Below are 16108 nucleotides of genomic sequence, written 5' to 3'. Positions count from 1 at the left end.
AATAAAAGGAACAAACAAGAAAGAAATGAAAGAAGATCGTATCGATATTTTTAAACGGGCACGTTTTAACTGTTTAAAAAATAGTACCCATCTGGACCGCCTATAGCGCTCTTCTATAGTATATTGTATGTTTACGTGTACAGTGCCTTTATACTTGAAAAAGAGAGAAAATGAAAAAAAAAGAATGGAAAAGAACTTTTTAAAAGAAAAAAATGATACCTTCGTTTTCGAGAAATCAATGTACACAGATGATTTTCCAAATTTGTGACGCGAAATAGCGTGTACAATTATCGTGAAGAAAAGAAACGGGGCAACATGAACGATAGAGACTCTTGCATTAATTTCTCGAAAATTCAAGACGTGCGGTCCCTCCTACGTGTCGCAAAACATTCTTTTAATTAGGTTGAAATTGTAATAATTACCTAATTATAATTAATGTAATTAGATTATTATTATGAAGTACGTTGTAAAAGTGTACAGTTGGATCGGGTGATCTCTTTATGCGGGAGATCATGCTGTAGCTAGCCTTATTATTATCATTACAACTATTATTATCATGAATTATTATTACGGTTAATTAAAATATATTGTGTTTACCATAATAATGTAATATACAGTTACACAGAGCTCGACTGTGCTGTACATTATGATTATCAACACGAACGCTGCTGCCCTGCAATTATTATTAAATTGACTTTTCCCAAAAAAAGAAGTGGTTGCTATACGAGATTTTTTTATTTCCTACATGCAAGACTCAAAACACACTCAATGGACTTTAACAAAAACGTGACAATTCCTGGTCATGTTCATTATAAAGTAGAACAGATATGTGTAACATGTTTGAATTGATTGTTTTAGTCTTGTTAACTATTAACTTATTTATTACTGTGTCAACAATGTCATTCCATAATTTAGTTTATATTTTTTATATATCATTGCATATATTTCCAGATTTGTTGTTATTTACTTTACACGTTGGATTAATATTTACAGATATTGGAATTTGTTTCATTATAGTAAATACAGAACAGAAATATAATAGAAGCAGAAAAAATGGAGAATGTACAAGAATTCATTAATACGTAAAACTGGTCTATCGTAAGATTTCTACATATAGCAGCATATAAAATTTTAAACTTAATGCACTTAGATAGGTACTATTTTTGGTGTTGACTGATTCTACAGCCAAGTCTATTTTTCACCTATGCAAGAGATGCATTAGAATTTCAGTTCTCTGGAAACAAGAGCCACATTTATGTGATTATATTCGTAGCTAAGAAAAATAACTTAATCCTCTATAAAATGGTCCATTTTAATCTAGTATAAATAGATACATAATGAAAAGTACAATGAATTAAAAACACAATCACTGTAACAGTGAGAAAGATAGTGAAATTTGTTAAAATTTTAAAGCAAGAAGTCGAGGAGGTTTTAGCTTCAAGGATACTTCAAAGACACTCATATTTCCCCAAGATTCCTCTTATTGTTACAAGAATATTGTTATTAAGATTTCTTCAAAAAAACGAAAATCATATAAACTTCTAATGAATTTTACTATGAGAAGAACATAAAATTCCTGAAATGTCCTTGATGCTTTCAATCACTGACTTTGCTTAAATATTAATGTTCCTCGTTTTAGTATTTATATATTTAATTCAAAATACTTGTTGAAATATATCCATTTATAAAATAAAATGGATCACAGACTACTTTATAATCTTTTATAAATAATATCGTTACACTCATAAAGTATTCTTAAATAATGGAATGGAAGTAAAAATTATGTTTCTATAGAGTTGTTAGAAGAAAGAAGTGAGTCAAAGAAAAGTTAACAATTATAAATACAAAACGAAATTAATTTACAATTTACACTGGTCAATAATAATAAATATTATCAAAACACGTTAATTAACATGTTATCCAACACTTCGACAAAAAAAGAAAGTGTATTGGGTAGTATGTTAACTACAGGTGTTCGTCGTCCTTTGAGCTCTAATAGTCGATGAGTCACTTAAAATGGATTATCTGATAACTCTTATATTTAGAAGGAAAAAAAATATTTCAATTAGTAATTAATTAATTAATTCGACTGAAATATTACATATATTTTTAGACAAGAATATTTAAATTATTTTGTTATTCACTTTGTTAATTATATTTCATTATTAAATTACTCTATGATTAACAGATTTTATACAACATCTAAAAAAAAATATTTGATTACCAAACAAATTTAAAATTAGAACAGTCACGATCTTAATAATAAAATTTGCTCTCTTAAGAAATGTAACAGACAATTATTAATAATGTAATAAAACGATAGTGATTTTAAGATGACAAAAGAATACACAGAAAAATAAATTTACCGAAATCTTTTCCTCTAAACTAAACGATCTCTAAAAAATATTCTTCTGTCTTCAAAAATAAAAGAGTTACTGTAGTCATTCATTTTAAGTCTTATCTCACAAGTTAGTTGCTAATTTGACGAAGGTGAATCGTTTGTACATAACTATAGGCACCAACGAACCAAAAAACAGCTGATGTGAATAGAATACTTATGTCCTCCTAAGCGCTCGCATTTGCTTGCGACGTGCTTGAACGACACCATAAACAACTGCTGCAAGGCTTCGGCATCTTGTTGTGTGCTTAGTCGTGCCTTCTTGTTGTAGACTTCCCTTGCCCAATACGAAATACGTCTCCATCGTCCCTTTCCCTTTAACTTCAATAAGTCCTCTTTTCTGAGTTTGATATCCTCTCGATTCCAAAAACTATTTGAAATTGAATAAACGATTTGTATGCATAGCAAATAATTATTTTCGTTTTACATGCTGTACAATTACCCTAGCAATATCCTGCGGGACTTGTATTTTCCCCATAACGCCTGTAGAGTCCATGCGGGAAGCCAAGTTTACAGTGTTGCCCCAAATATCGAATACAGGCTTTCGAGCACCGATCACACCGCCTACCAATGGGCCGCAGCTGATACCCACTCTTAAGTCGAAATTATTAAACGAGTGTATATTCACATCCTCAAGACGAAGTCGCATGGCTACTGCATAATCCACTAATCTACACAAATGCTCCATGTTATCCTTGTTATTATCCTAAAAGAAAAATATTTAAAAATTAATAATATTGGATACTGTTTTTAAAGAACTAAGTTATTCAGAACGAATACAATGGAAATAGTTTATTATTGCATGTCGCAGAATATGAGTAAAGATATTTGAACAATATATAGAATTACATTCTGAGAAGGATTGAGACCAGAAGCTGCCATGTAAGTTGCTCCGACTGTCTTTATCTTTTCAATGCAATGAAACCGATTCTCATCTAGAAGTTCGTCGAAATCAGCTGGAAAAAGATATTTCAAATTTATATCGTTGAATTATAAATTATATTAAAAGCAACAAATACTTTTAAATCTGCAGATCCGCCATATTTGTCACTCTAATTTGTACCGATGTTCGTGCGTTTATGATAAATTTAAAAATATTAAAATGCACAGAATGCATATAATATTCAATAACATACAAAATGTCTAATTTTACCAATGATTTCATTCAGTAAACGTATACATTCCATTCCTTTATTAACATCTTCTGAATAGAATTCTGTGAAATTCGGTACACTAGCAAACATCACTCCAACTATGTCACGCGACTGAGAATACAATTCCTGCAAAATATAAAAAAGAAATTATATTTATGAAATTCACCAAGAAGCCGGAAACATAAATTATTCTACCTCTGGTGCTCTTTCTTGTGTTAAAAAATGATGGGCTACGTGGTCAGGTAAGATATTCTTCAACAACTGCATGTTATTATGTCGAGATTCAATCATGTCACTTAGCTCCCTCTCAGCCTGTTGTTTCCAAAGGAAATCTAATCTGGACGTTACTTCTACTAATCTACCATGATACGTAACCATTACCAGGAATACTAACATAAACGTGAGCATTTGTGCCGAGAGAGGTATCGTCGCTCTAAAAACGCAAAAGCATAATTAGCAGCGTGATGTTTTTAAGGATCTAAAATAAACTAGATTTTCATGGACGACAAGCACGACTCACGCATCCTTCTCCTCGTCAGGGATCGAAAAAAAGTCCTTGCAGACTACGAGAATCAGCACGGCGTAAACGGACACGATGATCGTGGCCAATGCCGTTTTCACTAAATAATACAATTTCAGTGCAGAGGCTAACGCAATCAGGCATAAGATCCATGTGAACACAATGTATTCCGGTCGTACACAGGTAGTCCCCAAAACGACGTCATCATCGTAATCCAACGAATACATAGGTTCCGCTTGAACTTCCGTTTCCGGTGTTGATGACATTTTCCTCAAAACGACGTCTTCGTCCCTACGATTACAAGCAAATCTTCTATAATGCCTTCCAAACACGAGTCGATGGCGTTGTTCGTATCTATAGAACCTGAAAAACTCTTTTCTTCCTCGACCTTTCACCAGACTGGCCCTGTCATTGAGGATTCTTGTCAGTTCCATATCAACGTTATTAGAACCATGCGGTGCAGTTTGATTTTCTTTCGAAGAAACATCTTTCTGCTCTTCTGAAGGCTCATCGCGAAGGGCCGCTTCCAGAAACGTCAAGATGAACTGGTCGAGACCAGCAGTCGGTGCTACTAGTCGTTCTGGTTGCAGTGTTGGGTTCATTAATGGCTGCTGCTGAAGTTCCAAAGCTTCAGGATATTGTCGAATCGACGTTGGACACGCCAGGACACCGACTATAGACGTTAAAGCCATGAGACTGATTACGCTACATATGAAGATCGTTCGATGCTGCTTGTTGTGAACCAACATCGAAGAAGCGTGTTGCAAATATGTTGGTAATGTTTTGAACTCTTCTGCCATCACCAGAATTGAAGATGCTACCAGTATGAGCGTCGTCAATAGCAGCGAACCCAAAAGAATAATACAGCTGTAGAAAGAAGATGATGTAATTTCAAAATTAATACATTGTTAATTATCCTATTTTATAATCTTTTATGCTAATTTATTTTATAATCTTTATCTCATTGTTTGTTCTACAATAACAACCGAATTAGTATTTTATTCTCAAAGTTTTTATGATTAGTTTTTCTAACATTCATAAATTTGTTTATTATTTGATTATTATTGAAACATAGTCATGAAAAACCAGTCGCTTACTCTGGCAATATCACTGCTTGACAAATTGCGATGAATATCCACACGACGAAGCAACAAATCATGTTGGATTTAAACATATCCTCGCGCAATTGGCCGAACTACGAACACATAAAACAATATCTGCATCAAGATCACTAATTTAGCGAAATTAATTTAATGTTCAGTTTAATCGAATTTCATTGAATTCAATTTTTTTAAATTTAATTGAACTCATTAAAAAGTGACTTTATACACGCAGAATGTATTAATATCCATCTCACCTTTGATTCCAGGCTTTCGTCATTGTAACGCAAAGTCCAAGCATTTATGTTCGCCAACCTCATACGCTTGTTACTTGCAGTTTCAAGGCCTGCCGCCTTCAATTTCTCAGCGGATGTAGCAGACGCAACCTTGTTACTTTTCGCGGATCCATTCTCTTCCTCGAGGTACTCTGACTCCAAATTGGTGACTGACGTCGCAGTATTCAACTATACAAATAACCTAACGCTAGATTCTCGAGGAGTTTCCCGATTTAAAGTCGTTACTAATTTCCAATAGTCGTTAAATACTAACGTTTTCGAATGGTATTTCCGGTGTCCAATCCACTCCAATGTCGTCGTCCGTGGAAGAGTTCGGAGCGCTACTGTTTGCAGCTAATGGATTGTTCAATTTGAAGCTCTTTTTACTTTTACTTGCATCCTCCTCGGTCCATATCTTAGGTCGTGAAGAATATCGACGTCTGCATCTCAAAGGTTCCACCTGTTTGATTAAGTACGTTACCACATTTCTCTCTTTTAAGTAATTGTCCCTCTCGGTTCCGTTTCCTGGCTCCACTTCGTACACGTCATTTAAACAGTTCAAAGTATCCTCCGAAATATGTACTCTCCTGAAATATTACGTTTTCCTTGTATTACTGCGACTACTTGCTTTAATAACGTTCTCGCACAATTCATTATGCAACAGTAAATATTACACAAGGGAGTTTCAGAGTTTCAGAGTGTTAGAAACTTAAAGTTTTAGAGTATCGGAGTTGAAGTACTCTCTTTTAGGTTCCAAATGATATAAAAATCAGAAAAGCAACAAATATAGACTTATCATGTTTTCCTTGTGTGTACTTCTTTTGTTAAATCCAATGAGAGATACACAGTAAGTTTTACCCTGGTATGCCTCCACTTTCAAGATGATTGGCCAGCGTTACATCGTAAGACCAGACATCGAATTGCCATTTTCGAAGTCCAAGTACGCCACACAGTACCGAGCCACTATGAATTCCTATTCTCATATTTAGGTCAACCTAAATGAAGAACAATGTTTATTTTATATTTTTGAAATATTGCAAAATTCAATTATATCGTTAAATCGCAGCTTATAATCGATCTTAAAGGAAATTTGCGTATTCCACATATGCATTTATAACAGTTAAGATTATGTCTTTCAAATTTACTAACTTATAGTATGTCTCAAATTATTGTTTGATTATTTTAGATTATACAGAATTTAGTTACCTTTGTTGTATACCGCACATCTCTTATTGCTTTAATCATATGCAAGCCCATTTCGACGCAGCAATGAGCATGGTCGCTTCGAGGAGTCGGCAGTCCGCAAACGCAATAATAACAATCCCCAAGTAATTTAATACGTAAGCAATGATTTTCTGCAGAGAGCTTGTCGAAACGTGCGAACAAGTCGTTTAACACTTTAACGAGCTCTTGAGCACTACATTGGCTGGCCAAAGCTTTGTGATAAAGACGAATATCATAGATTAAATTTGAAACTTTGTAAGATTACTTTAAGAGTTACTACATATATCTAATATCTTATAATATACGTTGTGTGTGCTAATAGAAATTAATGTACAAAATAAAAATTATAATTAATACACTTAAATAATTGACATATGTAAATTATGTTGTTTAAGAATAAAATTTATGTTGATATATAACGTAATTTAAAATTTTTACCATTTTGATATCTTCGAAGCAATAATAGAGATAAAAGTTTGATTGAAAAGATGTTAATACACATGAATTACGGAAATAACTGCAAACTACAAGAGACAATTAATTAATACTAATACAGAAAGAAATATAGACTTTTATAAACAATCACACCGTTTCATTCGAGAAAATAAATTTTATTTGGTATACCTAAAAATAAAAAATAGTTACTTATTATTAATATTTCTTTTTCCATTGTATTTTCATATATTTCCATTTTCCATTGTAACAGTAAACATTATACAAAAGTAACTTTTAAATAAAGATGTAAACTAGTGCAGTTCACTATCGTAAATATGCGATTACATACCAGTGAAACCTTTGATGTCAGCAAAAAGTATGCTCACATTTTCGTAGCGATGGATATATATTCTATGAAATTGATTAGGTGTAAAAGAGATTGTTCCACCTCGTGCAGTCTCACGAGCGATATCACGGATCATTTCCTTAGCCACGAAGTCTGGTAAAACTACAATAAAATTCGTCAATCATTAAACGTGATTACATGTTAGAAAGCATAATTTTTACTCGACAAGATACAAAACGCTATAGACAAAATGAAACGTTCATCGATTAATTATATAATAATCTACCATTAATCAAACGAGTATGACGGGATTGTTTATTCTATTTTATTTGATTGTATTTTACTTATACTTCCTAAACAAATAATCGTCGAAAGATCGATAATACGTAAAAGCAAAGTACTGCTAGGCTATCGGTAAAACATATCTGGCGCAATCGGGTGAAAGTGTCTAGTGACCCTTTTTGACACTCGGCTGAGCAAGTTACACGCGCTGACGAACCCCATGCCTACGGCGCAACCCCATGCGTTTTTATAGACTACGTTTGACATGTTCGACATATATATAAATATACTTAAATACATGTCGTACGTATTTTGCATCGATACGTAATTACACAGTCCATATACATTTATGATACATATATACACTCTCTAACTCATGTTCGTGTTAATTGTGTGAACAATCGTGAAACAACGAGTTCAATTTAATATCGATCTTCCAACAAAATGTCAATCTAATTCTATTTAATTCGATAATACTCCTGTAAACGAATAGATTAATCCGCATTATAAAATTGCTGAAAGGATGATACATATATTGCATTTTGAACTGCAATAAATCTTGCCAAACTGTTGAACGAAATATTAAATGGAATCCTGAACAAAGCTGTAAACTAAGTCGATTGTAAAATAAACCACAGCGCTAGGAATCATTCATGAATTTGATTAACGAATTTAAAGCATGTCTCACCGGAAAGGAGCAACTTCTCTTGTCGATTATTCTCGTTTTGAGTTCGTTGCCGGGTTTCCATGGATCTATGCGTTTCCAGGAAAGCCTGTCTCTGTCCTCTGTCTGTCAAATACTTAGTGTACATGCCAGCTAGATTCATTGCAAGATAAAGAAGGACGTTGGTTGTTAGCATTCGAACTATGCACGTGACATCATGCAGCTGCAATTGCAAAATTAAACGTACTTTAACGAAAAGAAAGCTGCGAAGCGTACTTGGGATTGCGCTAAGAAAGAAAAAGTTGACGGAAGAGTATTATATAAGTGAAATGGGTAGGAGGCGTTAACTTGTAGAAACTAAAATGTAGACCAAGGATTCTTACATATGTGGGATCTCGTAATAAAGTTATTCCCGCCATCACCATGTGAGTTAAAGCTGTCCCGTAACCGGCAAGGACACACCATCTCAAAGGTAACGGCAGCATGGCATACGGCGCATACACGACAAACAAAATGTACCACATAAGACGTTGTTGACTAGAGAAATCTAGACCAGCTCCTATAAAACCTGCAATTGACAGCGGGTGTGCACATAACATAAAGACACTCTCGATTGTAGACCCGTTTATGGAAACATAACGATCGTTTCGTTAATCTTAAATAGCCGCAAAGGATCGCCGATCAATAGTAACCCATGCCTAGGTATAAGTTTGCTCTACCGTCTCTCTCTTTCTCTCTCTCTCTCTACGGTTCGCTGAACATTCAAGCAATTCGCTGGACCGCCAACGCACGAGCCAGTGGAGCAAAACTCTATTCGGTAAACGAAGATACAATCTTCCCAAGAGAGCACGTACGTATATTTGTATGTGTATATGTATATTAGAACATTGCAATGTGAAACACTATACGTACGTCGACTATTATATCCAACTATGAAAAGAATGTGTCTATTCAGGAACAGAAAGAAAAGGAAGAAAAGAAAAAAGATAAAGATAGAAATTATACATGACGTTTGTACGTGTCATCACCTTGAGAATTGATCAGTAACCAAGTGAATATGGAAGCCCAGTATAAATAATTATTGGAGAAACACCGCCACCAGCCAAGAACGCAAACCACCAAGTTCGCTATCATACAGCAGATCGCCCAAGACAACGACTCGATCAGGCCGCCGCTGTTCTCGTCTCTTTCCCACAGCCATATCGCCATAAGAATAATCTGGTATCCCCGGTGCATAGTATGGGACAGAAATTAAAAAACAAAATACAGAATGTACTTCGTAGGATTCAAGTTATTCGTTCTTTAGGGATCAGTTTACCTTTAAGCTAAGATCGACGATATTCAGCATGATCAATGATTTCTGCCGTTGACGATTCGAGTAATGAAGGTAGGACGTCTCGAGCTGTTTGCTGTGGAAGCTGTTCGAAAGCGATGGACAAAATATTCCCTTATAGAGTACGCCTTTCTTGAAAACATCTGGAAATATCCACTCGTATTTATAGCCGAAGGCTGTATTCCACAGAATAAATTAATAACATGTGTGTGAATAACAGTGGCATGTTAAATAATTCGCCAGGCGATCAAGACGCGAGAGAAATTTGTAATAAAATTAAGAAATATCTCCTTTGTCCATGTTTGTCTTTTCCCAGGAGATAAAAAAACCCGTTTCAACCGTTTTAAACAAAATGCTCGTCACATTACATGGTTTCTATGAGTGCATTTCTAAGTGTATCATAAAAGAATTATATCTAATTAAATGACGAAGTTGAATCAAGACATACAGTGATTCACGAAAGTATTTGAACACTCGTAGAAACTTTGTATGAACATATTGCATGTGTTACACGAAACCGTAGATCATATATTATAATATCGATTTCGTAATATTGTGAGTGTAGCTTCTGATAACTAGAATGCACCATTAGCTGATGTCGTTACGAGTCCTTCGATTATATTAATTATATTAATATTAAATATAATCGAACCTCGCTGCGCTTGAGATTCTGCATCAACAGGCTGATCAGCAAGAGCCACGTCCGGGTCGGTAGAAATGTCCGCATCCTCGGTTGGATCGGTTGTTTCATTGATGTCTGGAACTTCCGGATCGTTGTTGGATTTCCGGTCCTCCCAGGCCGCCAATCCTTCCCTCCCCAGCCTCTCGGAAGTTAGTTTCTTCACAGCCTTGATCCATAATTGTTTCCTCGGGGAAATACTCAACCTATCGAGGTTAAAAAGTATCTGAAATTAATTTTCTCAGACGAGCAATACTTGCGAGAACATCTAGGACATCTAGGAAATTGACACACGAATACATACCAAATGCACATTGCGTATGTATACATTTTTGTACATTGCACAAAGTAATTAGAAGATCGTATTCTTAAAAGCTGCTCTTTTCCAAATAAGTTTGGAAAATAGATAAAATATTAAAAATAAATGGAATATTATATTCTAAATTATTAAATTCCTTACATAAGAAATTTCCATTTACTTTAGGTAAAGATTTATCAAATTCGTCGTTAAAGTATGTAGGATTTAATATAATAAATAATAATTAATGTAAAAAATTAATGAGAAACATCTACAGATATAATACAAAAATACTACTTGCGTACCTCGAAAATTGTACAAATTGCTATAAAATAAATATGCAAGTATACGAATTTATATTTTACGTAGCTATGAAAAAAATCGAATACTTTACAAAGTGTACACGATCTCCTAATTATATTGAGCCGTGTATAAACAAAGTAGTTGCAAAACATTTATGCAGGTCACGATAAGTAGGTAAACAACTTTTGTTGTTAACAAATATTTTTACATGATCATTAATGTTATGTTCAATATTTTTACATTATATAATACATCAATTGTCTTTTTGTATTAATACTTGTTGTTTTATATGTAAACAATTTGTCTCTAAAAATCAATATTTTATGAAAGGACCTTCACAAAATGAAAAATGAGTTTATTGTTAATGATTGGAAAATATTACCGATAGATAAAAAAAGAAAAATATTCCGCAAATACAGAATACATCTCTAATATCTGAAGTAAACCTCTCTCTTCGAAATGAGCTTCGTTCAAAATAATTTCACATTTCTTCATTGTGACATTCTGTACATAACAAAAAGTTGCTGGCTTTGAATTATGTATATTCATCCAAAGTGCAATTTAATCCTTCACACACATAGACATCCTTCATGTCTTATAAATAATGGAATCTCGTGCATGCATGTTCGAATTCAAAACTAAAAAGGAAACAAAGCACAATAAATAAATAACTAAAAAAGTAATAGCAGCCATTAGTTAAGTAAATAATAGCAAAAGATGAAAGAATAAGAATCTTTTTCCTTATAAATAGAAAATAAATCTTCTTTATGAAACTATTCTGATAATTACCAAATTCTCAAAATTTCAATAGAACTATAAATGATCTGAAATTATAAGTGGCACGTGTAAAACATAAATTATAAAGTGAAGAAAAAAATACGTATAAAAACCAAATCCAAACTGATCCCATCATTTTTCTTTCATACGTGGAAACAGAAAAAGCTCTCCGAAACGATCTTCGCATAGAAGATGTTATACATAACAATATTTAGTACTAACATTCATATATCGTAAAACGTGTCTCACGACCCAAAGAATAGTGTTTCCTCAAAGCACGTATGGACGATACATCATAATAAGTGCACACATATTTTTAAATACGCAGCACTATCGATCCAGACACGTGAATTCTTGCACGTACATCATGATCCATCATCGCAGGTATCATTAAAACCACCGCATACAGGCGATCAAAACAAAAAAAAAGGAAGAATAAGGAACATCGTGTCCTCGTGAAAAATAGTATCAAATGTGTGCATGTGTAAGCACGTCGAAAGGTGTGTTACACTATTGGAAAAAAGACACAAAAAATCTCGCCGATACACCTGCAAAATGTGGAACTTACCGAACAGTGTTATTGTGTTAATGATGTGTCGCATTAAACAAAGAAACAATTGAAAGTCTTTCTTGCACGGTACATATTTTCTTTTCATTCTAGTTTCGTTTCTTTTTTTCTTTTCTTTTCTTTGTCGCGTGTAAGAGAAAGAAAATGGAAATTGCCATGGGTGAATACTTACTCATTGATGCCCGCGACATCACTGTCCAGCATCATGCTCCAGGTCTGTTCTGTAATCATTATCCCCCGGATGATCCGCGAAACGAACAACCGCTCACGTTGTGATTGTCAGCTGTGCAATTGCCTTAGTATCCGGCATTTTCACACACCTTAAACCAGAACTTGTTAAGAAAGGAAGCCAATTTCTCTAATGTCCCGCCCGGCGTTGGTTCAAAGAACTTTTTTTTTTACCAGAGACCAAGGAGAACAATCTTATCGAATCGCAAACACTTATTGTGGAGACGTTATCTTTGCTTTGCTCGTCGATTTTTGTTTACTGAGCAGAGCATCGGTACATTTTTTTCTTTTTGGTATTAAACCTCGTTCAAATTTCCCAGCACGACCGCGCCGACGGGTTTCCGGAAGACGTAGCCGGAAACAGAAGATACTCTCCGCCGCGAATGCACGATCAAAATTTTTCGTTTTCCTATCAGTTCAGTTTTATTCTCATTGCGTGTATTCTTTATCCTAATTGAGTATCGTGTACAGTGTGTAACAGAGTCAACTGTTCTCCCTTCTATCTCGTTGTGTCTTAAAGCATGTTATTTTTCTAATTTGTAAATCGAACGATCGTTTGTACGATAAAGTTTGTCAAAAATAATGTTATCATATGTATACACTACCATATATAAATATCTGGACAGCTGGTGCAATCCGACCAAAGAGTCGATATTTTTATTACATTTTCAACGTTATAATAGCAGAATGTTCCCTTACTGTTAACTTTACGCTTCTTGCAATAACTGCGATCAAATGGTCTGCTAAATTTAAACTGGAACAAAGAATATAGCTACGTTACTCAAGGTTCGTATTTATCTACAATGAATAGTTGACACTTCATAAAATCTATATAATAGATTTATTATTTATCATTATTTTATCGGATCTAGCATTGTTTATTTGTAAATAACTTTTATATAAAACGTGACAAAAAACAAGATTGAAAAGACACGTTTAAAATCACTTAGCTGAGGTAGAACTGCACTGCAGAACTAATTTTCATTCGCCTTCGATTATTGCTGTTTTATTTTTATTGAGATAGAATGAAAAGTGGAAATTAGATCAGAGTAGCATTTGAAGCATAATTTACATATCTACGATAATTTGGTAGTGTCCAAATACTTATGCACGGTAATGTAAGTATAAAAATACCGTACTATAGCAAGTCCCCCTCGGTTTCCGTGAAAAATGCTCCACCATAACATCGGAACGCGATCGAGCTTATTTTTATACCTAAATATCAATGAACAGGCATCCTAGAATTACTGAAAAGCATTTTTAAATAATATACTCGATAATCTATTTATTATGAGTATACGTGTATACTCAAGAATTCGAGATTTACGAAATATATTTAAGAGATAAAGAAAATAAGAGGAAATGTAAACCGGAAGCCATCCTAAGCCAAAAGGCAAGGATTATGAATAATAATAACAAATAATAATATACTCAAGAATTCGTCGAGTCGAAGGAAATTCGCGATTTAATGCTATGGTACTTGAGTAAAGAACTCACGTATACCGACGAGGTTAGTAATTTAAAAAAAAAACGATTAAGAAGAGAGAACGCTGAAATGGTAAAAAAAAGTGATATAATTCCAATGAGCGAAATGTTCGAGTTATGTTTTTACGCTACCTGTCGGCTCCAGTCTAGTCCAATTGAGAAGAACAAGCAAGGAATTCCGTACGATTGCTTCGTTCCAGCATCAAGGCTGCCGTCCGCGAACGAAACTGGTGACGAGTGTCGAAAATCGCGAGGGGGCATCCGCCAACGATAAAACCCGCGCTTCCACGAGCGAAATCGGTCACCGAGTCGGTACCTGATCTTCAAACGAGTGAGTGTAACGTGAGCTTGTCACCGCGCGATGGCTCTCTTGACGTCAGATACCTTACTTCATCCCCTCTAATATACAACGAAAAAAGAAGGGGTGTTATAGAAACGATATACAGCGTTTATGCGAATATATATATTATTATAGAAAATTGGTAACTTACTGTTATTATTTATTATTATCGGGATAAGACATATCTCCCAGCATAATATTTATATTATATTCGTGTCGAAATATATAACTCAATCACTTGACTAACTTATGTTCTATCGACTTATAATTAACGCTATTTGTTATGTATGTTACATATCAGATTGATAATAAAACGGAACCAACTTAAAAAGTGTTAACCTTTATATTTATTTTATATATTATGCATATATTTTGTATTTTCTCCAAGATATGTAATTTATTTCGTATGTATATTCATGATACATTATGTATTATTTATGAAATTGTAACAATTTTATTAAGAATAAGATATATATATATAAAGATTGTATATAATTCGTCAAGTAATTTCTATTAATTGATCTCGTGCAATTATTAAATGTTATCGATATATTAATAACTGACAAAGTTAGAAAAAGAATTAGTGCAATTTTTAGAACGGGTTCCAATTTCAAGACAAAATATATCGTAAATCAGAGAACTTTTAAGAAGTAAATTTGTTGAGAATTTAATAGAAGCTAACAGTGCAATTAGAATAAATTTAGATATGCATCCATTAAATCATCTGATGTTGAACTATAAATATATATTGCACTATAAAATAATTTTTAATTGATAAATCTCATGGATTAACTAAGGTTAGCATTATAAAAATAGTTATAGCTTACTATCATTTAAATTATAATCATAATAAATTAAATTAAAAATTAGATACTAATTTAATACTAATTATTAAAAATTACTAATACTAGTTATTAACTAATAATAGTTTTTAAAAATTAATTTATTAATTGAATATTTTACGGTTGATAAAAAATATGATATAAATAATATATAAAATATCTATATATTTATATGAAATAAATACGACTCATATTACGTCACATAAGGATTACAAAAGTTGATTTTCGTAAATCATGGACGCGTGATAAGCGTAATGATCGATGATTATTGGCATAACGCGTGCGCTTTCTAACACACGCGATTCATTATACAAGTACACGTTATTCATAGCAATCAATAAAAGCTAAACGTAACAACACATGTAAGAACAAATAAGACATTTTATCCATTTATACGTTCTGGAATTATTAAATATATGTAGTCGTATTAAATATTCATCAAATAAAACACAAATTTTGAAATATATTTATTATTAATATATCATACTATATTGATATTAACACAGGAGGTTTTTGAAATAAGAATCCTTACATTTATGGAAACGTTAGTATTTATTGGCACCTTTCATCAAGTTATTATTATCAAAAATAATATTTTACCGCAACGTAACATTAAGTTATAATATTGTATCTTACTACATTAACAAAACAAAAATATTCTTCATAAAGCAATATTCGCAAATATATATTTGTATATATATATGCATAAATATATAATATCATGTTTTACTAATATATCGCATATATATCTAATCTAACTGAATACTGAAGTAAAGAAATAATTATCTAAGACAAAATAAATTCGTAGTATACACTACAAGAAATAAATTTACCTTTCTTCTGTTAACTAAAAACAA

At 33.1% G+C, this 16108-nt stretch overlaps 1 protein-coding gene across 7 annotated transcripts; it reads right to left on the bottom strand.

Moving 5' to 3' along the window:
• Positions 1-1291: 1291 nt before the first annotated feature.
• On the bottom strand, positions 1292-14423 carry LOC117233726 (adenylyl cyclase 78C-like). 7 transcript variants are annotated; one of them, XM_033494277.1, is made up of 19 exons: positions 14202-14423; positions 12529-12577; positions 10384-10616; positions 9717-9874; positions 9427-9616; positions 8782-8966; positions 8423-8621; positions 7456-7614; positions 6654-6883; positions 6306-6442; positions 5722-6034; positions 5430-5636; positions 5170-5267; positions 4073-4939; positions 3748-3985; positions 3552-3678; positions 3248-3354; positions 2841-3104; positions 1292-2768 (listed from the first exon to the last, which is right to left on the bottom strand). In XM_033494277.1, the coding sequence occupies exons 2-19, from the start codon at positions 12561-12563 to the stop codon at positions 2556-2558; spliced, it is 3960 nt and encodes a 1319-aa protein (XP_033350168.1). In that variant the 5' UTR covers positions 12564-12577; positions 14202-14423; the 3' UTR covers positions 1292-2555. The 7 variants fall into 7 exon arrangements, with proteins under 7 accessions (XP_033350168.1, XP_033350169.1, XP_033350165.1 ...); XM_033494278.1 differs by having other exon boundaries at positions 10384-10610; XM_033494273.1 differs by having other exon boundaries at positions 2556-2768; positions 12529-12688.
• Between the last annotated feature and the right edge of the window lie 1685 nt (positions 14424-16108).

Source organism: Bombus vosnesenskii, unplaced genomic scaffold, assembly GCF_011952255.1.
Source record: "Bombus vosnesenskii isolate JDL3184/JDL3185 unplaced genomic scaffold, Bvos_JDL3184-5_v1.1 scf7180000013298, whole genome shotgun sequence".
In the NCBI taxonomy this organism is placed as follows: domain Eukaryota; kingdom Metazoa; phylum Arthropoda; class Insecta; order Hymenoptera; family Apidae; genus Bombus; species Bombus vosnesenskii.
Note: the sequence above shows the minus strand (reverse complement) of the source record. Positions and strands in the feature narration are given on the sequence as shown.